Consider the following 26,860-nt stretch of genomic DNA (forward strand, 5'->3'; position numbering starts at 1 on the left):
CTAAGAGGGAAGTTTATAGCAATACAGTCCTACCTCAAGAAACAAGAAGCACCTCAAATAAACCACCTAACCTTACACCTAGAGCAATTAGAGAAAGAAGAACAAAAAAACCCCAAAGTTAGCAGAAGGAAAAAAATCATAAAGATTAGATCAGAAATAAAAAGAAATGAAGGAAACGATAGCAAAGATCAATAAAACTAAAAGCTGGTTCTTTCAGAAGATAAACAAAATTGATAAACCATTAGCTAGACTCATCAAGAAAGAACGGGAGAAGACTCAATAGAATTAGAAATGAAAAAGAAGTAACAACTGTAAGTGAAGAAATACAAAGGATCATGAGAGATTACTACAAGCAACTATACGACAATAAAATGGACAACCTGGAAGAAATGGACAAATTCTTAGAAAAGCACAACCTTCCAAGACTGAACCAGGAAGATATAGAAAATATAAACAGACCAATCACAAGCACTATTGAAACTGCGATTAAACATCTTCCAACAAACAAAAGCCCAGGACCAGATGGCTTCACAGGCGAATTCTATCAAACATTTAGAGAAGAGCTAACACCTATCCTTCTCAAACTCTTCCAAAATATAGCAGAGGGAGGAACACTCCCAAACTCATTCTACGTGGCCACCATCACCCTTATACCAACACCAGAAAAGAGGTCACAAAAAAAGAAAACTACAGGCCAATATAACTGATGAACATAGATGCAAAAATCCTCAACAACTAGCAAACAGAATCCAACAGCACATGATCCAACACCATGATCAAGTGGCGTTTATCCCAGGAATGCAAGGATTCTTCAATATACACAAATCAATCAATGTGATATACCATATTAACAAATTGAAGGAGAAAAACCATATGATAATCTCAACAGATGCAGAAAAAGCTTTTGACAAAATTCAACACCCATTTATGATAAAAACCCTCCAGAAAGTAGGCATAGAGGGAACTTACCTCAACATAATAAAGGCCGTATATGACAAACCCACAGCAAACATCATTCTCAATGGTGAAAAACTGAAACCATTTCCTCTAAGATCAGGAACAAGACAAGGTTGCCCACTCTCACCACTATTATTCAACATAGTTTTGGTAGTTTTAGCCACAGCAATCAGAGAATAAAAAGAAATAAAAGGAATCCAAATCAGAAAAGAAGAAGTAAAACTGTCACTGTTTGCAGATGACATGATACTATACATAGAGAATCCTAAAGATGCTACCAGAAAACTACTAGAGCTAATCAATGAATTTGGTAAAGTAGCAGGATACAAAATTAATGCACAGAAATCTCTTGCATTCCTATATACTAATGATGAAAAATCTGAAACAGAAATTAAGGAAACACTCCCATTTACCATTGCAACAAAAAGAATAAAATACCTAGGAATAAACCTACCTAGGGAGACAAAAGACCTGTATGCAGAAAACTATAAGATGCTGATGAAAGAAATTAAAGATGATACAAACAGATGGAGAGATATACCATGTTCTTGGATTGTTAGAATCAACATTGTGAAAATGACTATACTACCCAAAGTAATCTACAGATTCAATGCAATCCCTATCAAACTACCAATGGCATTTTTCACAGAACTAGAACAAAAAATTGCACAATTTGTATGGAGACACAAAAGACCCCGAATAGCCAAAGCAATCTTGAGAAAGAAAAATGGAGCTGGAGGAATCAGGCTCCCAGACTTCAGACTATACTACAAAGCTACAGTAATCAAGACAGTATGGTACTGTCACAAAAACAGAAATATAGATCAATGGAACAGGATAGAAAGTCCAGAGATAAACCCATGCACATATGGTCACCTTATCTTTGATAAAGGAGGCAAGAATATACAATGAAGGAAAGACAGCCTCTTCAATAAGTGGTGCTGGGAAAACTGGACAGCTACATATAAAAGAATGAAATTAGAACACTTCCTAACACCATACACAAAAATGAACTCAAAACGGATTCAAGACCTAAATGTAAGGCCAGACAATACAAAACTCTTTGAGGAAAACATAGGCAGGACATTCTGTGACATGAATCACAGCAAGATCCTTTTTGACCCACCTCCTAGAGAAATGGAAATAAAAACAAAAATAAACAAATGGGACCTAATGAAACTTAAAAGCTTTTGCACAGCAAAGGAAACCATAAGACGAAAAGACAACCCTCAGAATGGGAGAAAATATTTGCAAATGAAGCAACTGACAGTGGATTAATCTCCAAAATTTACAAGCAGCTCATGCAGCTCAATATTAAAAAAACAAACAACCCAATCCAAAAAAGGGGAGAAGACCGAAATAGACATTTCTCCAAAGAAGATATACAGATTGCCAACCAACACATGAAAGGATGCTCAACATCACTAATCATTAGAGAAATGCAAGTCAAAACTACAATGAGTTATCACCTCACACCGGTCAGAATAGCCATCATCAAAAAATCTACAAACAATAAATGCTGGAGAGGGTGTGGAGAAAAGGGAACCCTCTTGTACTGTTGGTGGGAATGTAAATTGATACAGCTACTATGGAGAACAGTATGGAGGTTCCTTGAAAAACTAAAAATAGAACTACCATATGATCCAGCAATCCCACTACTGGGCATATACCCTGAGAAAACCATAATTCAAAAAGAGTCATGTACCACAATGTTCATTGCAGCTCTATTTACAATAGCCAGGACATGGTAGCAACCTAAGTGTCCACTGACAGATGAATGGATAAAGAGGATGTGGCACATATATACAATGGAATATTACTCAGCCATAAAAAGAAACGAAATTGAGTTATTTGTAGTGAGGTGGATGGACCTAGAGACTGTCATACAGAGTGAAATAACTAAGAAAGAGAAAAACAAATACCGTATGCTAACACATATATATGGAATCTAAAAAAAAAAAAAAAGTTCTGAAGAACCTAGGGGCAGGAGAGGAATAAATACGCATACGTAGAGAATGGACTTGAGGACATGGGGAGGGGGAAGGGTAAGCTGGGATGAAGTGAGAGAGTGGCATGGACATATTTACATTACCAAATGTAAAATAGATAGCTAGTGGGAAGCAGCTGCATAGCACAGGGAGTTCAGCTTGGTGCTTTGTGTCCACTTAGAAGGGTGGGATAGGGAGGGTGGGAGGGAGATGCAAGAGGGAGGAGATATGGGGGTATATGTATATGTACAGCTGATTCACTTTGTTATAAAGCAGAAACTAACACACCATTGTAGAGCAATTATACTCCAATAGAGATGTTAAAAAAAATAATAAGAGTTGATAAAATAAATATTAGAGTAACAGGAAAAGAGAGGTTTGGTCATAAAATGAGGTTAGCTAATATTTAATAAGCTCATGATTCCCTAAGGTGTGCCAGGCTCTTTATGAAAGTTATTAGATTTAATAAAGGTGTTAAAACTATGGAAAAAAAAATAGCTGAAATTTAAGTTTTTTTTAGTCAATCCTTAGATGATGTGGTTTATTATTTACCATTACATAATAAACCAAGGGAATAATCTAATAAACTGAGTATTTTAGAGAAAGCTAGTTTGGTCTTTGATGAAAACATCCATTTACATATTAATTTTCAATAAAAAAATTTGCCCTAGAAATAATTATGCAGCCTAGAATTTTGGAAATCTAGTTCCTATTTGTAAAATTTGCCCCAAAATAGGTTCAACAGGGTGAGTGTTTTCTCTTTTTAATTGATTTTAGGCTTTTATCATAACAACTGTAGAAATTTATCGTCCCATCTTTTCCTGAAAAATGGTGGTAAAATTTCTGATCTGAACTGTTTCCAACCATAACTCATCACTTCACTACCTAGTTTAGTGATCTAAAGTAATTTAATATTTTATATGATATGAGGTATGATGGGGCAAAAACTAAGAGCTGTATTCTACTGCATAGCAAATGTAACATAATAGTTTTACATTATTTTTTGCTTTTAGAAGCTGACTGATCATTAATCGTTATTCCTAAAATGCCAAGCACAGTTTACCTTATTCTAAAAGTACTGAAATTTAAATACAAGTTAGGCATGAAATTACTCATTGAGAACAAAGAAAAAGAACAATTGACCATGCTGAAGATTAGTATAAAAGGGGTATATTTTAATCAAAACAGTATTGGATAATTTTCTCAGCTGTGACCCTGCACATTAAAAATTATGAAATATGTGAGGACTCTAATGTCGTATTGACTCATGAATAAAATGTGTTTACTGAGTGCATAATTGGGCAAGGCCTTGTGCACAGATCCCATAGGGTCATGAAGAATACAGCAATCTCAGGAGACCCATTTAAGAAAACATTGAAAACCTATAGAAAAGATCTCTCTGATGGCTTCTGCATTATTCAGATTACTCAAAGAAAAGACGTTGGCAATGCAAGTTAAAATAGATATTTTATTGAGAAACTTGCTTTGTCAGTGAGTGAGTAAAAGTTACAAATATTTTTAGTTAATAAAATTAGCATATCCTTAATTCTAAAAACATCTCTTAAAAGCTTTCATGATCTGAAACTGCAGATCATCCTGAGTCAGGGTTTTCTTTTAGTGTCTTCCATGGAAAAAGATGCTGCCAATTCCTGTCATGCAAATAACAGAACATGTGTAGTATGACTTGTTCACAAGCAAAACAAATTCCCCACTTGAGTTTGAGTTTCTTGCATGCATATGAATTAATATCTTTATTGCTGTAACTATAAAATTCTCCTGGTACAGCAATGAGGCTTTATGCTTACTCCTGAGGATTCTAAGAGTTATAATAATGTGGTCATATTTTTTTTTTAAAGTTATGTAGCAGACAGTTCTGCTGAAAAACCCCATTCCCTAGTTATAACTTAAAGTTGGTATAGGTTAATACTACACACTAATGTGTAATTTACTTGTTAAGTACACTAGGCTTCCATGCAGGTTTTTTTTTTTTAATTACATTTTTGTTACATTAAAAGGGCAATGATTTAACCCTATAAATTATTTTCTAAATGGCTTTTACATATAAGACACTAAAAGTATGAGACAAATAAATATTTGAAACAGTTTTAAATAAGTTAAACCAGTACTAACAGCTAATAATTAAGTAGAAGGCAACATTTAGTAATTTTCAAATTTATAAATTTTTATACATGGACACTTAAAAAAACTAAATTGTAAATGTAAAAATAGGATGTTAGGCATAGAATTTTAAAATCTTGGCTTGAATTACATAGTTTTTTCTTCTTTTTAACTGCAGGGAATAAGGTAATAGGTAATAAGGTAATCTCTGTCCTTCTGCACAGAGATGCTTTGTGCAAACACCAGAAATGATATGTCACACAGCAATAATTTTGCTGATAAATTTAAATGGATCTGCTCAAATTATTACTTTTAGTACAAAAGCTAAAGGTTAGACTATACTTCTGTTGATGAATTTTAGAGATAATAATATTTATGGAGGTTCTTATTTCCCTCCTAATGGCACAGATTAGTACACTGGATAGAAAAGCAAGAGGAGATGAAGCACTTGTTTTTTAAAAAAGTGCTTCTAGTTTTTAATGAGTACTATTTTTCAAGGGAATGGAAAAATAGAATAAGAAGGCCTCTCATAAGAATCAATGAAATTTTTTTTAGGAAGTGCTATCAATAAGTGCAAACTGGTCATAATTTAAGGTCCATATCCTCCCAACAGCACACCTGCCAAATTCGGCAATTTGAAAGAATAGTAAATTGGATATTGATTTTGAAATTACAGCACGCAACTGCAGGAAGCAATGTTTTAAAATGTTGGCATAGTCTATAGTAATTATTATATTCATTATCAGAACTTTAAATCTTGATTTGTTTTTCTTTTTTCTAAGTCAATTTCCTGTGTGTTTTACATACACATGAAATCACAGAATATTAGCATGGGGTGGGAACATGTCTTGTCAAATTTTACAGAAGAGGCAACTGAGGCTCAGAGAGGTTATGATTTGCCCAAGGTCCCCTAACTAATAAGTAACAGATCTGGGGCTAGAATATGACTCCATGTGGGCTTGTCTCCTTTATAACTTAGGTCTTAAGGGATGGGGATGAATGCTCAATTTCTTTGTATTGTTCCTGTTGGGGAATGTTTGCATTAATAGCAGGAGGACTCTGTTCAGGACTCTTTTGAAGAAATCTGTAAAACAAGTACTCATCCCGAAATTCATAATTGTTGGTGATGTGTTGGATGACTCCCCCTTGCACCAGTTTATCTCCGTATATCACAGCTTCACCACGGTCGGAGGCAAGGCCAACTTCAATTAGCCAGTTCACCAGGTCACAGCCACAGAAGGTCCCGGCAGAAGTCTTGGCACCACACCTGTATGTCAAAGGAATGATTCACCCATATGTTCTGTAAATCTGGTATCAGCACTGCATGATGGAGGACAAGCAAGGAAAAATAGAAGGAGACAGGGAAAGACAGCATGACAGTTAAAAGGTGGCAGGGATGAAACTATTCTGAATATAAAGGGTTTGTTAAATTACCTGAACCTAGAAAGACCCACCAGAGAAAAACAAAATAGGCCAATAATGCTTGTGAAAACAGAAACACTTAAACAAAAAAAATGGCTTAGATAATGTAAGTGCATCAACAAAGAAATATTCTTTTTATAGTAGATGGTCTTTTATGATCAGATGCATTCTGTAGATAGCAGTTATATATTTTATGTTATACTCAGTTAAAATAAATAATTTAATTGTCTCAGGAGCATTAAATAATATTTTTGCTCTTAAGAAGTGACAATTTTTACTAAATTACTGAAATCAAACTTTTTATTTTCTGCTTATCACAATAACTTTCTTCATGCCCTGAGCAAGATAATCTTACTGATATGTTAGGAATTTGCTCCATTAAGAAGCAGGCAGGGCTTCCCTGGTGGCACAGTGGTTAAGAATCTGCCTGCCAATGCAGGGGACACGGGTTTGAGCCCTGGTCCGGGAAGATCCCACATGCCGTGGAGCAACTAAGCCCATGAGCCACAACTACTGAGCCTGTGCTCTAGAGCCCACGAGCCACAACTACTGAAGCTGCGTGTCACAGCTACTGAAGCCCGTGTGCCTAGAGCCCGTGCTCTGCAACAAGAGAAGCCACCGCAGTGAGAAGCCTGCACACTGCAATGAAGAGTAGCCCCTGCTCGCCACAACTAGAGAAAACCCACGCTCAACAACGAAGACCCAACGCAGCCAAAAATAAAAAAAATAAAAAAAGAATGACTATTAAAAAAAAAGAAGCAGGCAAAAGGTAAGTGAGATCTGTCTTGCTATAAATCTAAGATTTTTTTTTCATAGTTGTTGACTATATTCCCCACACTGTACATTTCACCCCTGTGATTCATCTATTTTACAACTGGAAGCATGTATCTCTTAATCTCCATCACCTATTTCTTTCTTCCCCCCAACCTCCTCCCCTCTGGCAACCACTTGTCTGTTCTCTGTATCTATGACTCTGTTTCTGTTTTGTTATGCCTGTTCATTTGTTTTGTTTTTTTAGATTCCACATATAAGCGAAATCATACAGTGTTTGTCTTTCTCTGTCTGACTTATTTCACTTAATATATTGCCCTCTAGGTCCATCCATCTTGTCGCAGATGGCAGGATTTCATTCTTTTTTATGGCTGGGTGATATTCCATTGTATATATATACCCCATCTTCTTTATCCATCCATCTACTGAGGGACACTTAGGTTTCTTCTATATGTTGCCTATTATAAATAATACTGCAATGAACAAAGGGGAGCACATATATTTTCTAATTAGTGTTTTTATTTTCTTTGGGTCAATACTCAGGAGTGGAATTGCTGGATCATATGGTACTATTTTTAATTTTTTGAGGAATTTCCATAAGATTCCTCAGATTTTTTTTTTTTTTTTTTTTTGGCCATGCTGCATGGCTTGTGGGATCTTAGTTCCCAGACCAGGGATTAAACCCACGCCCCCTGCACTGGAAGTGTGGAGTCTTTTTTTTTTTTTTTCTAAATTTATTTATTTTACTTATTTATTTTTGACTGTGTTGGGTCTTTGTTGCTGCAGGCGGGCTTTCTCTAGTTGCGGCGAGCGGGGGCTACTCCTCATTGCGGTGCGCAGGCCTCTCATTGCAGGGGCTTCTCTTGTTGCGGAGCACGGGCTCTAGGCACATGGGCTTCAGTAGTTGTGGCACGTGGGCTCAGTAGTTGTGGCTCACGGGCTCTAGAGCGCAGGCTCAGTAGTTGTGGCACACGGGCTTAGTTGCTCTGTGGCATGTGGGATCTTCCCGGACCAGGGCTCAAACCCGTGTCCCCTGCATTGGCAGGCGGATTCTTAACCATTGCGCCACCAGGGAAGCCCCAGTGCAGAGTCTTAATCACTGGACTGCCAGGGAAATCCCAGATTCCTCAGATTTAAAAAATTTTTGATAATAAATCTGCTTCTTAATTATTTAAAATTTGTCTTCCTAATGCAAATGTGAGGGTGCCTCAGGTATGAACAAAAAAACAAGGGAAAAAGAAATGTAAAAAAACAAATTAAGTAGATTCTGTTCATTTTTATACAAGTATGCAATAGACAACATGAATCTGTCCACAAGCATTAGTTAAGCTGCAAAACCTAAAGTGCTTGACAGTAGGAAACAGTGGAGGAATATCAAGATGAAATGAGAAATAGGTGACAAAAATTTTAAAGCACTTAACCACAAATGAATGTACATTAGCGTTTCATATAAAAATTAGAAAAGAGGTTAATATATATGAAAAAGTTTCTCAAGTACACAAAATCACAATATTGTAACATCAATATTTTACTTAGTAATAAGATATCTTAATTTATGCTTTGCAACTACAAACATCACTTTAAACAAAAGCCTGAATGTTACACCCGGAGTCTGAGCCTTTTTCCTCCTTGTTGATTTTAAATTTATAGCCCTACACCTTCTAATCCAGACACCACCTGATTAATATTTGCTTCCTGATGACTGATCAGGCAGCTACAACCACAGCTCACGGAGTTGTACAGAGTGGCAGAGGATTAGCCACTATGCAGGATGCAGAGCAGTACCATCACCAGCCTGTGCCCATTTGCCATCTGGGACGGAGGCAGCCTGACAGCCCTGCAAATGGCAAAGAGCTATGCCAGTCAGCAATCACAGTGGGCCTGGTGGAGGTAACACAGAGTTCCTTTTTTTAAATTTTAAAAAGCAATTTAAAATTGTTGAAACTATCCATAGATGGTATTTTGAAATAATTGTGTTTGGGCCTTTAAGGGTGGGAAACTAATTTTTTTTCATAGCTTACCATTTCCAGAAACTGGGCTAGGCGCAACATATAGATTTTGTCATCTAATGCAAACAACCCCAAGAGCCAGGTATTTTAAAGAAGAGGAAAACTAAGGTTTGGAGACTTAAACTTGCCCAATGTCACAGAGCTAATAAGTGGCAGATCCAGTAATTGAGTTCTAGTATTAGTCCCCACCCAGTGAGTCCCCTTTCCACGAGCTATACCAGGATACCTCCAGTTATAATGAAATATAGTGGCATAATATTTGTAAATATCCTGAATGGTAATTTTCATACATTTTCAATTTTTCAGTTATAAAAGTATTCTTAATATCATGTTTTGTTTTTTTCTCTTTTTTTGACAACCAAAAATATTGGCACTAAAACATTTGTTTATTCTTTTCCTGCTGTATACTCCATACAGGATTAGAAGAATAAATATGCTGTCATAGACTGAAGATTAGGACTTAAGGTGAAAAATAAGCAGCAGAATTAATTAAGAGATAGAAATTTCATTTCATTTTCTTAACAATATCATTAGTAATATGAAATAGCATATTACTAGCATACCCCTAGGAGATGGGGAATATAAAATCACTTCTAAATACAATGTATCTCAAAGGTTTTTGAGAGGTACTAATGGCCAACATGAAGTGAATGTTCATATTCTGCTACATTTTGGTTCATTCTAAAGTTTTCATGTTTTACATGGAAATCAGAAGTTATATGGCATTTAAAAATGTAAAGATCAAAGTGTTATGACTCTTATATATACTGTTTCTTAAACTATAAACTGACCCATAGCTATTTTAACTTTTATGTGTATATGTGTTATTGAAAATAACAATAATAAAGTTAGTCACAAGCACATTACTTAGCTTATTACAAACCAAAATTAAGCATCTAAAATATAATTATCTAGAACCTGTACTTACCTTCTTTCCTTCACAATGTTTTGGATACAGAGGTCACGGTGATAATGGATAAACTGTTGACAGGTCATTTTTATTTCCTCCGGAACAGAAGAATCCCTATTTTCTGCTGTTTCTTTGTTATTCCATAGGAATTCAAGTCTAAAAACCAAAATTTAAGGATGCAATTTTTAAGGAACAAAAAGCCCTGCAAGAGAGCCCCTTCTTGCTTATCACCCTGTCAACATGGCTGTTCCCAAACTGTCACTCACCACAGCTGTCATCTACAGCACCTAGACATCCTTAGTCTCTGAAGCAGAAACATATTTAACCTGCATTTGGTGGCTGGGGTGGGGGACTTGAACGTTTTATAAACCCTCCAGACATGTTGGACCCATTTCAGTAACTACCAAAAAATGAAGTTTCTTATTCTACATTCTACTGTTTTAAAATGCAAAAATAACGTACAGAGATCAAGTGTATTATTTAATCATTTTCCAATTTCGGTACCAGAGAGACAAATAGTGGGACCTGGAGTACAAAACAATTCTGTTTTGCCAGCCCAGACAATAGATCTGTTGACTCGTTTAACCGATCAACATTATGAAGCTAATAACTAAGTGCAGTGACTTTCCTATTATGCTTTTCTTCTTTCATGAAAGGACTATGACCCTAGCAGCGATATTTTAATGATGAGGGAAAAAAGAGAAGGAGAAGAAGGAACAGGGACCATTTACTGGGCACTTTTTATATAGGCAATAGGATAAATTCCACTAGCACTTCTAGTTTCTACTAATTTTGACTTTGAAAACAAATGAGGAAGTACGGATTCACCCCTCTACCTCCACCACTTCCTCCCACCCCCAAGGTGAAGTGTTCTCATTTCATTATTTTTCATAAAGAAATCCCTGATCTGAATTCAAAGAAACTCTTCACCAAGTTAATTTAAAAAAATTGAAATTTAGAAAGAAGAAAACTTGAGTTTTCTATAAATTGTCGGTTTGACAGAAAGAAATCCTGTTGTCAAACGAGAAAGACAATCAAATATAGACCTTTGGGGGCACATCACCTACTATTTCCATTTCTAAATACATTTTCAAGTTTCATTTTACTTTATGTAGTTAATGGCATAGATAGAAGTCAGTGTCCATCAATTCTTGTTAAAATACAAATTAAAATGTTGGATTAATGACAGCTCTTCTGTCATTTTCTCTGCAATTATTTACAACAAATGTGTGAATCAACAGATAACCTTTCTGTGGTTTCCTAGTAGTTTCTAAAGGTTTAAAAATATAAGTATCTTAATAGAATGGCTTTGTCATCACCTTTACAGTTATAGCTTTATTTCAAAACTAAAAGTACCTTCTTTTGAAAGGTAGGATGATTAAATGTTTGTCCAATCCAAAGATGCCAAAGGAAATAAATCCCTATGGAAGAAAAAAAAGTTATATTTTATGAGTTCTACAATAAATTTTAAGACAGAGAAATGATGGAAGCCAAAATATTTAGTGCTTGGGGAAGTAAACCTCTAGTGATTAGAGCAACATTTTAAATAGAACACACGGGCAGGACCTCTAAAGTTCAGTGCCTGATGGCAGGTACAGTCAATGCTCCGTATCCACAGATTCCACATCCATGGATTTAACCTACCGTGGATTGAAAATATTTGGGAAAAAAATTCCAGAAAGTTCCAAAAAGCAAAACTTGAATTTGCCGCATACTGGCAACTATTTACATAGCAATTAAGGTGATGTAATTAACCTAGAGATGATTTAAAATATACAGGAGGACATGCATAGGTCATATGCAAATACTGTGCCATTTTATATGAAGGACTTGAGCATCCATGGATTTTAGTACCTGAGGGGTGTCCTGGAACCAGTCCCCCTCGGATACTGAGGGATGATTGTATGCCTCCCTTGGCTGCCTCTTCCCAATCATCTTTCCTACTAATTATGATGGGTGATATAAGTGAGTGCTGAACAACCACATTGGCAAGCTAGCTTACTGGAGAAAAATGAAAACATTTAAGGGCTATATGACTTTTTTCCCCTTTCTAAAAAGAAAATAAAATATCTCCCATTATGCTTAAGTACTTCTTTATTATTTTTCTGTTAAAACTTCAGAAATTATAGAATTAACAAGTGCTATAGGTTCTGATTATAATGAAGTAACTGAAAAAAATTTATGTGAAATGAAATTGGCTAGTGTTTAGGGAAAGGGTTTGACGAATTTGGGAGTGATGAGGCAAACTAGCACCAGATATTAGCCACGTATCAGGACAATCAGGACTGCCTTGGGGAGATGGGAAGCTGGGAACTGCCATCTGTCAGGCACAGTGGGGTAAGGATTTTAGAGCAGGTTGGTGTGCGTGGGATGGAAAATGTAATGACATGAAGGACCTACCTGTCTTCACCTCAAATTATAAACCACCTAAAGGGAATGATCTTACCACCACAACTCCCCAAGAGAAAAATGGAATGGGAGCAGGTTTTGTATCTGTCTCCTTCCTTTGAAGCACTTCAGCCATAAGCTGTGGGGACAATATTTCAAATGCAACATTCCTGGCATTAGCTTCTGTTTGCGAAGCTTTGTCAGTCCCAGTCCTGGGATGGCTCAGCTTGGAGTGGGCTTTCTGAATGCAAAATGCTAAGTAAGACTAAGATTTTCAACTAGTATTTTATAGTTCTTGGGTACAAAATCAAATCTTGAACAGTATCACAGAGTGAGGCGGGCATCAAGTAGCCCTGGGATGCTCATGTCTGTCTATAATAAACTGATAGGTCACTTGTCTGTCTAAATATAGCCATTTTTGCTCCCATAATAAAGGCAAAGCAAACTGGAAATATTTCAAGAAATTAACATTAGGGAAAAACTTGCAAGAGCGTCTACTGATAAATGTTAACTAACTCATATGGCCAATTATTTCAGGTTTAATAGGCAAGTGCAATGATTTCAAGTACTGTATTTTTTTCAACCTGATACTTAATCTTGGGACTAATATTCTCTAATTAAAAAGTAAGGGATGTGGTTAAGACTTCGCCTTCCAATGTAGGGAGTGCAGGCCTGATCCCTGGTCGGGGAGCTAGGATCCCACATGCCTTGTGGCCAAGGGACCAAGACATGGAACAGAAGCAATATTGTAACAAATTCAATAAAGACTTTAAAAAAAATGGTACTCATCAAAAAAAAAAATCTTTAAAAAAAAAAGTAAGGGATTGAAGACAATAAAAATTTAAAATTTTCACATCAAAATATATTCCCAATATCTAAAATATCATTTACCCTTAAATATCCATTTTAATAGTGATATAAACAAAGACAACAGCACCTATCATATTAGTTCTTCATGGAATTTTAATGTCTAATTTTTAAACTGGGGGTGATAAGTCTACTTTGCAGATATTCTTGTGATGTTTAAATGAAATAATTAATGTAAAATGCTTAAAAATGTTTGGCATATAGTAGACTCTCAAGGAATGGTATCTACTAGCCCTGGTCAAATTTTATTTATATACCACATGATTTTTTTTAAAGGATTTAAGTACCTGTAGTTCAAGAAACATCAAAATGTAAATGAAATGATGCGCATTAAAATAAGTTGCTAAACTAAAGGCTCAGAGATGTTAAGTCATTTTCCCAAAGTAACTTATTAAGGCCCCAACAAAGTTTATAAAGAACTTGGAACATCTTGTCCCTGCTAAATTATCATTCTTTATCTCAGAACCAAAGCAAAAAACTATTTGGTATTTCTGATTGAAACACTCAGTGTGCATTCTGATGACTTTAACCAATATAATAATTCATCTCTACTAGGAGATAGGCAGCAGCTGTCAGCTGTCACGCATACCAGCAGCTGGCAAACAAACTAAACCCTTTTGATTTAAAAGAAAACAACAACATCCGTACCATCACCCCCCCACCATCAAACCATCCAGGAAAACAAAAACCCCTCAAAGTTCTCAGTAAATAAATACCTGGCCAAAGTTAAACACAGCACAGAAAAACTGTAACTCAACATACAGTCTCCCAGGCTCTTGGTTGAATAGCCACCATAAACAACTGGAAAGATTCTGTAAAGGAAGGAGAAAATAGTACTTTAAAATGAAGCAAGCTAATCATTTTTCTCTATCCAGAAAATAGTACAATAACTTATCTACTTAATAATTAGGAAGAAAAGGACTAAAGGGAAAAACACCAAGAGAATATAGAGGCTTTGTCTTTCAAACAAGAGGTTTCAACCTCTCTTCTTGACAGATGTCATTCAAGCAGCATCTATTCTGATCAGATTTGAAGCAAGAAGACATGAGCCATAATACAGAAGCTTACATAATACATCAGGACTTCGACTAGCCGAAGACAGGTCTGATTTTAAAATTAGTTTTACACAGTGAAAACAATCACATCACCGAGCAGCAATTCTTGGCTGCATTTCTTATTTTTTGATTTTTGTTCTTAAACAGCAGTTAAAATGGTGCTGGCTGATATGATTCTATGTAGTGAGCATCCCAGTTTGGAAAGGGTAAGGGGGTTTCTTCATGGGTTATATGGTCCATCTCCCATCGCTAGGCAAGTTACACTTGAACTATCACAAAGAAGTATATAATAACTGGTAATTCACTAAAGAGGACATAGAACTAATTAAAAAAAAAAACCTTTAGTAATCAAAGAAATGCATTTAAAAAATGAAGTGCTATATTTCACTTAAAAAATTATCAAATAGGGCTTCCCTGGTGGCGCAGTGGTTGAGAATCTGCCTGCCAATGCAGGGGACACGGGTTCGAGCCCTGGTCTGGGAAGATCCCACATGCCACGGAGCAACTGGGCCCGTGAGCCACAATTACTGGGCCTGAGCGTCTGGAGCCTGTGCTCCGCAACAAGAGAGGCCGCGATAGTGAGAGGCCCGCGCACCGCGATGAAGAGTGGCCCCCGCTTGCCACAACTAGAAAAAGCCCTCGCACAGAAACAAAGACCCAACACAGCCATAAATTAAAAAAAAAAAAAAAAAATTATCAAATAAAAAATTTATAATATTCAATGGTGGTGAGAGTACTTTACAAACCTATACTACTCCTTTGGAAAACAACTTAGTAGAATGCATCCAAAGGCACAAAAATATTTATACTCTTTGATCCAGGTTTCCCAACTTTGAGAATCTATCATAAGGAAATATATTTCATGGAGATGTTTATTAGAGCATTCTGAAAAACTAGGAACGATCCATAGTTCCATAAGGAAGTGGTTGAGTGAATGCTAATGCATCTCCTCTATGGTTTATTGAGGAGCCATTTAAAGGAACGGTTATGAACACTTTGCAGCAACATGAAAATGCTTGACATAAGTCACAAAGCAGGACATAAATCTGAATGTATTATTAGAACCATGAAAAATATATTAAAAAAGAGAAGGCAGTAGTATGATGGATATTTTTCCTCTTTTCTCTATTTTGTAAGTATCCATTGAATGAAGTGGTTATGTTATTATTTTCATAATGTAAAGTTATTTTTAAAAGTTTATTTATCTGAGGACTATCTTCTGAGAGACCATGTAGTCATTTATCCACAGAAGTCAGTCAAGGAATATGTGAGGAGTAAGTGGTCCTGTACGCATCATGGAGATGCCCGGTTTTACCCCAAATTCTAGGTTCAAGGCATAGGATGAGTAAGTATTCTAAGCAAAATAAGCTACTGAAGCACTTAGGCAACAGAGTAATGTGAATTATTCATTCTTTTTTCCCCCCCAAAACATTTAGCTCAAGATTAGGATTCAGATGGTCGAACTGCCACCCCCCTGTGAAGAAGCAACTAAGTTTCTCCAGATGCCTGAAAAAAAACCTTTGCCAAACATTTAAAGAAATGGCCCCAAAACAAAATCAGAAGAAACATTTACAGCAAACAGGCCAATAATGAGAAGTAAACACAAAAACACATGTCGAGTCAGTTGCTGGTCTCCACTCTGTAGATACTGCTCCTCTTCCTGGGCTAATATGCAGCTCTGGGAGTTACAGCGACTCACACAATGTTCATCTATAAAACAGTAAGTACAACAATTTGTAATCAGAGCTTTTTATCTGAATGCATTTTAAATTCATAATGACTTCCTAAACAAACCACCACATATGCACATTCAGCTCAGAATCAGTATTTTATTTTAGTTGAAATCCAAGGAAGTCTCCTGCATGTTGTTTTAGGAGAGTTCTACTTGTAGAATGTTTTTATCCAAAAAAAAATACAAGTAGTATGCAATAGTTCCCTTCTACATTATTTAACAATGTAACACACACACACACACACACTTTTTTAAGGCTAAATTAATAACTCAAGTTTCACCTGTGATAAATCTACACCTTGGTGTAATTTTGTAAAAATGTAAAAATCTACACCTTGGTGTAAATAGGTCACGAATACCCTATTTTGGCTAAGAGCAAAACAAACTTACTACTACCACTTGCCTTTCATTAAAGAGTTTAAAATTTGCCTTAGAAAAGACCTTTAAGGAACCAAATAAAAAATATTATACACTTTGTTCTGTTTGCATATGGAACCAAGTCCAAATCACATGTCTTTTCTCTGGCCTAAAAGAGAAGTGAGGGGCCTTTCACAAGAAACCTTTATTCTCCCACCTCAGCTCCACTATATCTAAGGCATCAAATGCAGGGGAAAACATTTTTACAAAATAGATGCTAGTCTAACATACAGTCTTATTACAAAAAGTCAGAGATTAAAAAACACAACTTTACAGCTCTTACCTTTAAGCGAACAAAAATTTATACTTCCTAAAGCCTCTTCTTAGAAAAGAACATATACAACCATTAAATATGGTCTGGCCTGATAGCTAATGGCATAGGTGAATGTTCACAATAAAAGTAGGTTAAAAGTAAAAAGTAAAAAGAAAGTAGGCTGCCAAACAGTTTCTGTAGTATGATCCTATTTTATAACAATTATTTGGGTATATCTTGGTATAGAAAAATTCTAGCAGTATATATAATAAACCTGGTCTTAAAACATTATGTAGAAGTATTATAAAAATGGATAAAAATAAATTTTACTATCTTTTATTTGCCTTTTTTACACATTGCGATACTTATTTTGCCTTTGTGGTGTGCCAGTGTTTTGGCGACAAGGAATTAATCACATTGTTAAACTCTAAAAATTCTCATTTGTCCATGGTTTGATTTCCTTTAGACTTTCTTTATTTCAGGCTTAGGAATGGTACTAAATTATGTGGGCAGATGAAGTCCTTATATGATGGCTCTCATTCTATATAATTTTTGTAAAATATGATCAGAAAATCTAAGAAGCCCCTATAATTAAAAAAATTTTTCAGGAATCAGCATTATTAATGGAGAAATGATAGATAAGCAAATTGTAAGGGGATTTTGGGGGGGCAAAAATGTTGTTGAATCAAATCACATGTTGAGTTTGCTAATGGACTTTACTATTAGGTATATTGTATAGGGAAGAAAAAGCAAGGCGCAAACACTTGGGAATTCTGATGTAAAGAAATATCAGCTTTAGAAAAGGGGTACACAAAACTTGAAACACATGTAACTGAATGCCAAGAGGGGTTTCCTACTGAAAGTCAGTGAAGGCTCAACATCTGATGTATTTTTACTTCTTTCTATGGAAATGTGAATTCTACTATTTAAGATTCATTCCTAGCCAGCAGAAAGCAGTCAAGTATAAATCCCGCCTGAATAATAACAACTATTGCTGCTGCTGCTATGTTTAATAAGCATTTAGTTTGTATACCACTCACTGTGCTAAGTGATTTGCACACATCATTTCTTATAATCCTCACAACATTTCTTATATAAAAACATAATGCCCTTGACAGCAAAACTGTTGACGTATGCTCCATCATAAAGAGGACTTTTTAGGGTTTCCCTTTCTACTTTGATTAAAAATAAGCATGATCAACTGAAGGTACATTGCAATTTCACATAAATGTACAGTTGTCTTAAATAATTTGAAATTCAGACCATAAATGTGATTTAGTCTCTTAGTCTATATGCCAAAAGGTTATTACTTGTAAAGATTTTTCTTATTTTATAAGAAAGGGCATATTTTAAAGCACATGGATTCAAAATGTAATTAAGCACTAACTAATTAGTCCTGGCTCTGGGGGAATGGAGTGGGGGAAAAGTCTCAGCTTCTAAAACAAGAGCCCCAAAAAAATAATGGCCCTTAGGGCAAACATCTTGGAATTATCACTTGGGTTAAATTTATTGGAAAATTTCCACGCAAATTAAAAATCAGTACCCTATCTATGCACAATTATTATACTATTTGTACTTTCTTTGAGAATATTCTCAAACAGTAGCTTCTATAGAAATTCTATATAGAGTTCTTTTAAGGCATAAGAATAAGGAATCTTTTGTTCCTTAGGCCCATCCTCATAGCCCAGGTGCACTTACTTTTCTTTCTTTTTTTTTTTTAATATATATTTTTATTATTTTTTTATTGGAGTATAATTGCTTTACAATGATGTGTTAGTCTCTGCTGTACAATGAAGTGGATCAGCTATATGTATATATACATCCCCTCCCTCTTGGACCTCCCTCCCACCCACCCCATCCCACCCATCTAGGTGGTCACAGAGCACCGAGCTGAGCTCCCTGCCAGAGGCACTTACTTTCCTCAAACGAGGGAGTCACAGACCCACTGGTGCTTATGTTTGCTACTGGTTCTGTGGATGGGCAGCATAATTCACCGTTTCCCATGCAGCAGGAGCAGCAACCTATATAGACAAAATAACACGTGAGGGGAGAGTCCAACCACAACAGAAATGGACAACATGAAGAGATGCCAAGTAAAACAAACCAAACCCCCCAAAACAAAAACCCCAAACTCATTCACACACGCACACAAATTTTCCATACGGCCACATTGTATGGGTATCTATCAAAAAGTATTCAAATGTGCTTATACAGAAGCTAACATTTAAAGAGTGGCACACAAAGGATCAGCTCCTTTACATATTGTCTCTTCTTTGTATGAGACAAGGAAAATGTTTTTGTTTGTTTGTTGTCCGGCTGATATCTTTTTTGGACCATCAGGGAATTCCCATAATTAATTAATTTTTTTTTAAGGAAAATGTTTTTATCCATGCTGTTTTATTAGTTTCCACTGTGCTTTGGGAAATAAGAATTTGACCACATTCCTAAAATACAGCTTGGATTTCACCTCTCCTTGAAAACATGCACTAATGCTCTATTGCTAACTGCAGCTAATTCAAACTCCTTAGCCTGAATTTGAAAGCTCTCTAGGACTCGGCCCCTCTCCCCCTATCCAACCACTCCCACTATTCAACAAAGGCCCTTCCCTTCTTTCAGGACAGTTCTCTAGTTGTCCTCCACAAACTTCATGTTTATTTGAGTCTCCCGGCCTAGTTTGACACAGATTTCATCCAAACCCTCTCCTCCTCTAAGTTTAGCTCAAAACTCACTTCTTTCAAGAACATGTTTCCTACTAGTTTAGAAGATGCAGTAAAAAGCAGTTGTATTCTTTTTTTATTTTTAGATATATACTGCTGAAAGTCTCTTGCTGGTTTATAGGTAAACTGGTTTACAGAAGTCATACTGAGACATCTGCTACAGAGCTGTAGTTTTACCTCTATATAGTCAGAGAACTGCATGCAGTGTCCTTTAAAACATTTCTCACATATATGGACACGGTGCTCCTTGACATGGATTATAATAGAATAACTTCAGTGATAAACTGTATTAAAACTTAATGTACTAAAAAGGAATAATTCATAGGCTGAACCTTTCATTGATAATGTGCTTTAATTTTTCAGTAGTGTTCCTAAAAACAAAACAAAAAAAGATTTCAAAGTATAAAAACTACAATCTATAATAAGACATTACAAATGTCTTTCTAAATTTAAGATAATGATGCCACAGAATAATCGAAAAGAAAATACAGAAATCATCTGGCCCCGCCCTATTACCTTCAGAAATTTGAAGGCTTAAATTCACTAAGATAAAATTGTTAAGAAAACAGATATAAAGCCAGGCCATTCCAATGACATATGTATAGGGAACACACACATATGGCAGTTTTTCCCTTCAAATGTAAGAAGGACATGTAAGTGCCCCATGAGCCTTCTCATTTATGTATGTATGTTTGTATGTTGCTCAGTAATACACCATACTTATTTATTACTTTTTTATTTTACCCTTTGACCCCCTTCACCCATTTCTCCTACCCTCTACTCCCTGCCTCTGGCAACCACGAATCTTGTTTTCAGAATCTATGAGCCTGTTTTTTTTTTTAAGATTCCATATATAGAGAGATGATATGGCCTTCTCTTTTTATTAACTGAACCTTTGCTCTCATATTAAAATAGGTTAATTTTCCTTTCAATTATAATTCCACACTTAGAGCGTAAGCAAATCATGTGTCTCTGACAAATGTGTAGCAAGGGGCAGAAGGGAGTGAACTATTTTGGATTACTGAGATTTGGGGAGGCCAGGCTGGACATCTAATGTGTTATGTGTTAATACTACTAGCAAAGCAGAAGAGAGCAGGCTTTAGGGAAGAAAAATAACCAGACAGGTTTAAAAACCTTTTTCCTAGGAACATGGGTGAATAGGCAAATACACAAGTGCCTTGCCACAGGAGTTTTCAGGGTAGCTTCAGAAAATCATGGCACATCTTATCGACCCATGCATCTATCCATTCATTTAACAAATATTACTAAACATGTATAGGAAGCCTGATACCATGCTAGGTGCTGAGGCTATAATGATGGGCAAGTCAGTCACAGCACTTACACTCTAGTGGGTTATACTGAAAATTTAAAAAGCAATTATAAAGCAGTGAGATAAGAGGAGAGGGAAGTATAAACACTGCAGAAGTTTTTCTATTGAGATAAGCCATAGCTGTCTTCTGGCTCTCCATTTATTTATATAAAAGGTGCAAGCTAGTTTTCCTGCTAGAGATGACAATAACAGGATTTAAAGAACATCTATGGTACTGTTTATTTTTCATTTTTAAAGGACAGTAGAGACATAGCAGCAGAAGTCTCCAGGCTTAAGACACTTAGTTTAGGACTCCCCACACATGTTCACAAGCCTTTGGTGGCCAGTTCTAAAACACTCGCAGGAGAAGAAGATGTAGAGAGTGGTGGTCTTTACGCCCTGTCTGAAAACATAAAGTAGATGGATTTATAGGATAAATGTGAGAGTACACAAAGAAAGCGAGGAAGGAAAGGATGCTGGGCATGATCAGAAAAGTACTCGAGACTTCAGAAAAGTGGCTTTTAAAATCTTAGTGAAAGCATACACATAATCCTTGAACTTCTGTTTTAAAAGGGAAAATAGTCAAGAGGACTCAAAAGAATGAAATTCTGATGATATAATCACAAAGGATCTGACAAAGAAATTAATGAGCACCACCAATAAAATGAACTAAAGGAGGCCTGATTGAAGCAGGGTTAATGTAAATCACTAGTTGGCAAACTACAGTCCTATGTAGTGGGACCCCGCAGTCCTATGTAGTAGGTATTAGCAGCATTAAATATGGAAACCAAGGCACAGAGAACTTGCCTAAGACCAAATAATAGTAAATTGTAGAGTCAGATTTGAACCCAGGCAGACTGGTTCCAGATCCGTGTTTCTAACCCCCGTGCTATCTACTTCCAGTTTGGGATGAAGGACAGGAGAGAGGAAGGAAGGCAATGTAAGACAGTAGGATTTGTGGGATCTTCTTCCTTTTAAGTTAGTTAAAATGCTTTTTAAAATCTCTTTTTAAAAAGAGATTTCTTTTTGCTCTTTCTTTACTTATTGCTATTTACAACTAATAGTTTTAAGATTAGTCATCTCTCTACTCCACACACTCTCTAAACAAAATAGGTACCATCATTTACACTTCCTAGCACAGTGGTCTATGTCTATGAAATCTCCACACACACCAATGAATCCAAAATGCATACTCTATTGCTGAGTTCCCTTCACGAATTGAAGCAAACTCGATAACTGTTAACACATTAACAAAGGCACTGGTTAGGGTCATATTTTCACTTATACCAAGGATTGCCGAACATTTTCTATAAAGGGCCAGATAATAAATATTTTAGGCTTTGCAGTCCATTGAATCTCTGTTGAACGACTCAACTCTACCAACATAGCATGAAAGCATCCATAGGCAATATATAAATAAATGAGCATGGCTATGTTCCAATAACATGTGATGGACACTGAAATTTAAATTTCACATAACTTTCAAGTGTCATAAAATATTTGTCTTTTAAAATTTTTTCTTCAACTCTTTAAAAATGTACAAGCTATTCTTAGCTCTTGAAACATACAAAAACAGATGGCCCACCGTAGTTTGCCAACTCCCAACTTTCACCATTAACCCTGCTTCAATCAAGCCTCTTTAGTTCATTTTATTGATGGTGCTTACCTGATACAATGTTGTTAAATTAACAAACATAGGTGCTTACTTTCCTAGAAAGAGCCCTCCTTCAGTTGTTACTCTTCTCTAAACTCTCAGGACCAAGGAAGTCTTAGGATTTAACAAAAGATTATCCTCACAAAAGATTTATAAACAAGAATCTAATAAATGAACTTGCAAGCTCTTTCTATTATTGACTATGCTTCAAATTCCTCATTTCATAAATACCTGTGATATTCAAGGTAGTTCAAGGAAGTTTCCTTAAGCAAAACATTTAGGATACAGGCTATACAGGCATGTAAGAGTTTCTTTATAATTAAGGATCATACTTGTTTCTGGGATAGAACTTGTAAAAGGTTCAGGTTCATTTATCGGCACTGGACTGTCCTCGAAAGCAGTGCTTCCAGGCTCTGCTGCTTTGTGGTCTTGAGACTGGTCGAAACCTTCATAGCGTCCTGCTTGGGAGGTGCGGTACATACACATGAGTGATACGCTGGCTATCACAATGCTGCAGAACAGGGTGACTGCCGTGATGATCATCTGTCAACATTGCAAAGAGACGTTAGGCCACTTTTCACAATCCCAGCTTGAAATCTTAGTAGACGAGGTTAAGGGCACTTTTTTGGTTGAAAATGCGTTATCTCCATAGCTATAAATGCTCTACAACACTGGTTCTTAAAAAAGAGGAAGAGTATGGAAGGAATGTAAGTTACTTGAAGAGAAATTAGGGTTTGCTTGTAATCAGATGAGATTTCTAGATGCTTCTTTCACTATGCATCATGTCCTTGGTTTCCTCTACAAGTAATCTAAATGATTACTTATAGACTTTTTCTTTACTTCAAAGATTTTGCTTGCTTTAGTACACAGTTCAAGTGTATTTCAACTAGAAACTTTGTTATGGTGATAATACTAAAAATAAGTAATTATAGCTAATACTTACTGAGTACTAACTATATGCCAGCACTAGTCTAAGTCATTTATATGTATAATCTTATTTATTCTAACAATCCAATAAAATTCAAAATTACAAAACAGAAAAAAAGGGTAAGAAATCAAAATCATTTTAGGAAGTTCTTAAAAAACACATCTTTGGGCTTCCCTGGTGGTGCAGTGGTTGAGAATCTGCCTGCCAATGCAGGGCACACGGGTTCGAGCCCTGGTCTGGGAAGATCCCACATGCCGCGGAGCAACTAGGCCCGTGAGCCACAATTGCTGAGCCTGCGCGTCTGGAGCCTGTGCTCCGCAACAAGAGAGGCCGCGATAGTGAGAGGCCCGCGCACCGCGATGAAGAGTGGCCTCCGCTTGCCACAACTAGAGAAAGCCCTCGCACAGAAACGAAGACCCAACACAGCCATAAATAAATAAATAAATAAAATTAAAAAAAAAAAGTCACAGACTTAAGTGGTATGTAGATTTAAAAAACAAACAAACAAACAAACAAAAAACACATCTTTGGGAGGGGCAAGGAAGGGATATGGAATTAAGAGATACAAACTACTGCGTATAAATAGATAAGCAACAAGGGTATATTGTACAGCACAGGGAAATAGAGCCATTATTTTGTAATAACTTTAAATGGAGTATAATCTATAACAATATTGAATCACTATGTTATACACTTGAAACTAATGTAATATTGTAGATCAAACTATACTTCAATTAGAAAAAAACAAAAACCACACAAATCCTTGGGAAATTCTGATTCAGCAGGTCCCAGAAGCCTCCTACTCAATAGCTTTTCAAGCACACTTTTTCCCCAAATACTTTTTGTTCTGAAATTTATATGTATGATACAATTGAAAGTCAAGAACTTGGCTTTTATTATTACTGCTAACTTATTAAATGGCTTTAAATTAATCACCCTTTCCTTCAATAAAGGAAACATAATTCATAAGTATGCTTAAGAAGACCCAGTAAGTTTCAAATATTTGGAAATCCTCAGCGACAAACAGACTTAAACATGTGAAATCTTTTTTTTCAATTTCATTTTCCTTTTTATAGACATGTAAAATCTTTACTGCATTTTGAGGTGTGAGTTAACAAAGTGACATAGGATCATCAGTGTGATAGGCAATAAACTGGAATAGACTTTCAAAATTAATTTTAATTTAAGTATAGCAAAACACATTAAGAAGCTAAAAAGAGACGTTCTCAAGAACAGAACTGTCAATAAACTCTTCTCACCTGCTCTTTTCCATAAAAGAAGGCTGAGTCAATGCTTTCTCCATTATGTTTTCCAGTTATCAAAAGAACACCAACAAGGAGAGCAGGAATCCTGTAATAACAAGAGTTTAGAGGGAGAGAAAAAAAGAGAGGATGAATAGTAACTGTGTATGTGGGAACATGTAAGCAAACAGAAAACTACCAACTTACCCCCAGCCAGATATTATGATGATTCCAACAGGAATTTGTACCCTTTCTCTCTTTTTCAAAAGAAGCAAAGAAATTGCTAGAAGGCCTAAGAATAAAAAATAGAGATTGAAAGATAGGTGATTACTCTTGATGTTGATCAGACTTCATGGAACTTTAACCAAGCTTATTTCAATAGTAGTCTGTAGTTCTTGCCCTAGAATTCACTCCTTCTAAATAAATGCTTTTCCCAACATTTTGAAGCAAGTTTTCTTAATTCAGAATCATTCATGTTTTCCCTACTACATTGTTTCTTTACTGAAATCTTCTTGTTTTATACATGAGGATTTTTTTTCAAAAAGCCCAAATCATTTTGTTCTTTTGACTGATGTGTTTGGAATCGAAGTATATTTGGGAAAAAAATTTTTTTAACTGGATACAGAACAATTCTAAAAATAAAAACACCCCCACTTCGCTGGTGCTAAGAAAGTACAGGCAATTCTTATACAGGTTTTGTTTTGGGAAAATTCACCAAGTCTAAATGATGGACCTTAATATGAATATAATATAAAGTTAATACAAAAACAAATGTTTTAAACATTTAAACAAATGTTTTAAAACAAATATTTCAAGAGCTTCCCTTATATCTTATACACAATTATTTATAGAAGTAACATCTTATTTAATAAATTCTACATAGCTATAGAAGCTTAGAACTTTAGGGTTGGAAGGGACCACTGTTTTAAATTAATGCCTTCATTTTATAGATATGTAAACAGGGTTTGCCCAAGCCACACAGCCAGCAGAGGGCAGAGCAAGACTAGAAACCCAGCCTTCTCCCAGAAGGTTAAGTCCTTCAACTCTGTCAATGTTTCTAAAACTCAGATCTGTGGACCCATAGGGATCTGGAAATTTCTGTGAGAAATGTTAAGTCTTCTTGGTTTATTTGCAATGATAATCATCTGGATGACCATCTTACAACCAAAGTACAGTCTCGTTATTTCAGGGCTTACATCTGGTTTTATCTGAAGTTTGAGCCAAGTGAAGGTCAAATAATATCACAACACATAGTCCAAATGAACATTCTGTGGTAGTTTGAAGAGAGAAAAGCAGTAAGATAACCAGGTCATAAACCCACACATCAAAGTAAAGCCAGGCCAAACCAAAACAACCCTACCCAGAGAAGTGAGTTCCATTTTACATTTCAAGCTGTGATTCAGATTAGCAAAATAAGATCCTTTGTCATGTCAATTAATGTTGCTAATTAGAGTTACTGAGTTTGTAGTTTTGTTTAAATCTAATCTGTGAATTTGCTTTGGTTTTAAAATTGTATATTAGCTGTATATAAGGAATTCATACCTAGATTTAAGATTATACAGATTAAGTAACACTGTGCTAGAAATAGTACAAGTCAACACTGAGATCCTTGAGAATTGTTCTTCTTTAAAGAGGACCCACACAGTACTCAAGTTCAAGAGATACTGTAATACCAATGCTCTTCCCAATGCATTTGCACACTCTATTGTTTGAGGTTTTTAAAGTGCCAGGGAAGCAAGTAACCAATCACAAAAGAGTGCCAACTGTGTTATAGTAGTGAGGGCACTCTTTAAAATTCCAATGTTTATCATTTCATTCCTGCCTTGTGAAAATATTGACATATGAAGAACAGGCTTAGTCTAGGCCTGGATGTCTCACTGATGAAGCTGTGAGAGTTCTTGCCTGAATCAGTTAAACTCTTTGGGCCTTATCTTCCTCCATTTGCAAAATGAAAGATTTAAACTAGACCAGTGTTTCCAAAAGTGCGGTGACTGTAGGTGGCACAGGGGGGAACATTTTTTGACTAATTATGTGTTTATTTTAACATGTGCTTGAAAAATTTTTAACTAACACATGAAACCTGGGATTTTACTGCGATAAGGATAAATTTATTAAAGTAAAAAA

General features: G+C 35.8%; 1 protein-coding gene across 2 annotated transcripts in view; it reads right to left on the reverse strand.

The window, feature by feature from the left end:
* Positions 1–4,393: 4,393 nt before the first annotated feature.
* GPR155 (G protein-coupled receptor 155) overlaps positions 4,394–26,860 on the reverse strand; it is a 43,004-nt gene continuing 20,537 nt past the window's right edge. The window contains exons 8-16 of one of the 2 annotated variants that reach the window (XM_036858760.1): positions 24,944–25,028; positions 24,755–24,845; positions 22,900–23,110; positions 18,804–18,908; positions 16,059–16,195; positions 14,147–14,242; positions 11,532–11,596; positions 10,194–10,331; positions 4,394–6,330 (exon numbers count right to left, since the gene is read on the reverse strand). In XM_036858760.1, coding sequence (XP_036714655.1) covers positions 6,039–6,330; positions 10,194–10,331; positions 11,532–11,596; positions 14,147–14,242; positions 16,059–16,195; positions 18,804–18,908; positions 22,900–23,110; positions 24,755–24,845; positions 24,944–25,028 — 1,220 coding nt within the window. In that variant the 3' untranslated portion in view covers positions 4,394–6,038. Of the gene's footprint in view, positions 6,384–10,193; positions 10,332–11,531; positions 11,597–14,146; positions 14,243–16,058; positions 16,196–18,803; positions 18,909–22,899; positions 23,111–24,754; positions 24,846–24,943; positions 25,029–26,860 lie in introns of both variants that reach the window. The other variant, XM_036858762.1, reaches the window with a different exon arrangement.

Source organism: Balaenoptera musculus, chromosome 7 (assembly GCF_009873245.2).
Source record: "Balaenoptera musculus isolate JJ_BM4_2016_0621 chromosome 7, mBalMus1.pri.v3, whole genome shotgun sequence".
Taxonomy (NCBI): domain Eukaryota; kingdom Metazoa; phylum Chordata; class Mammalia; order Artiodactyla; family Balaenopteridae; genus Balaenoptera; species Balaenoptera musculus.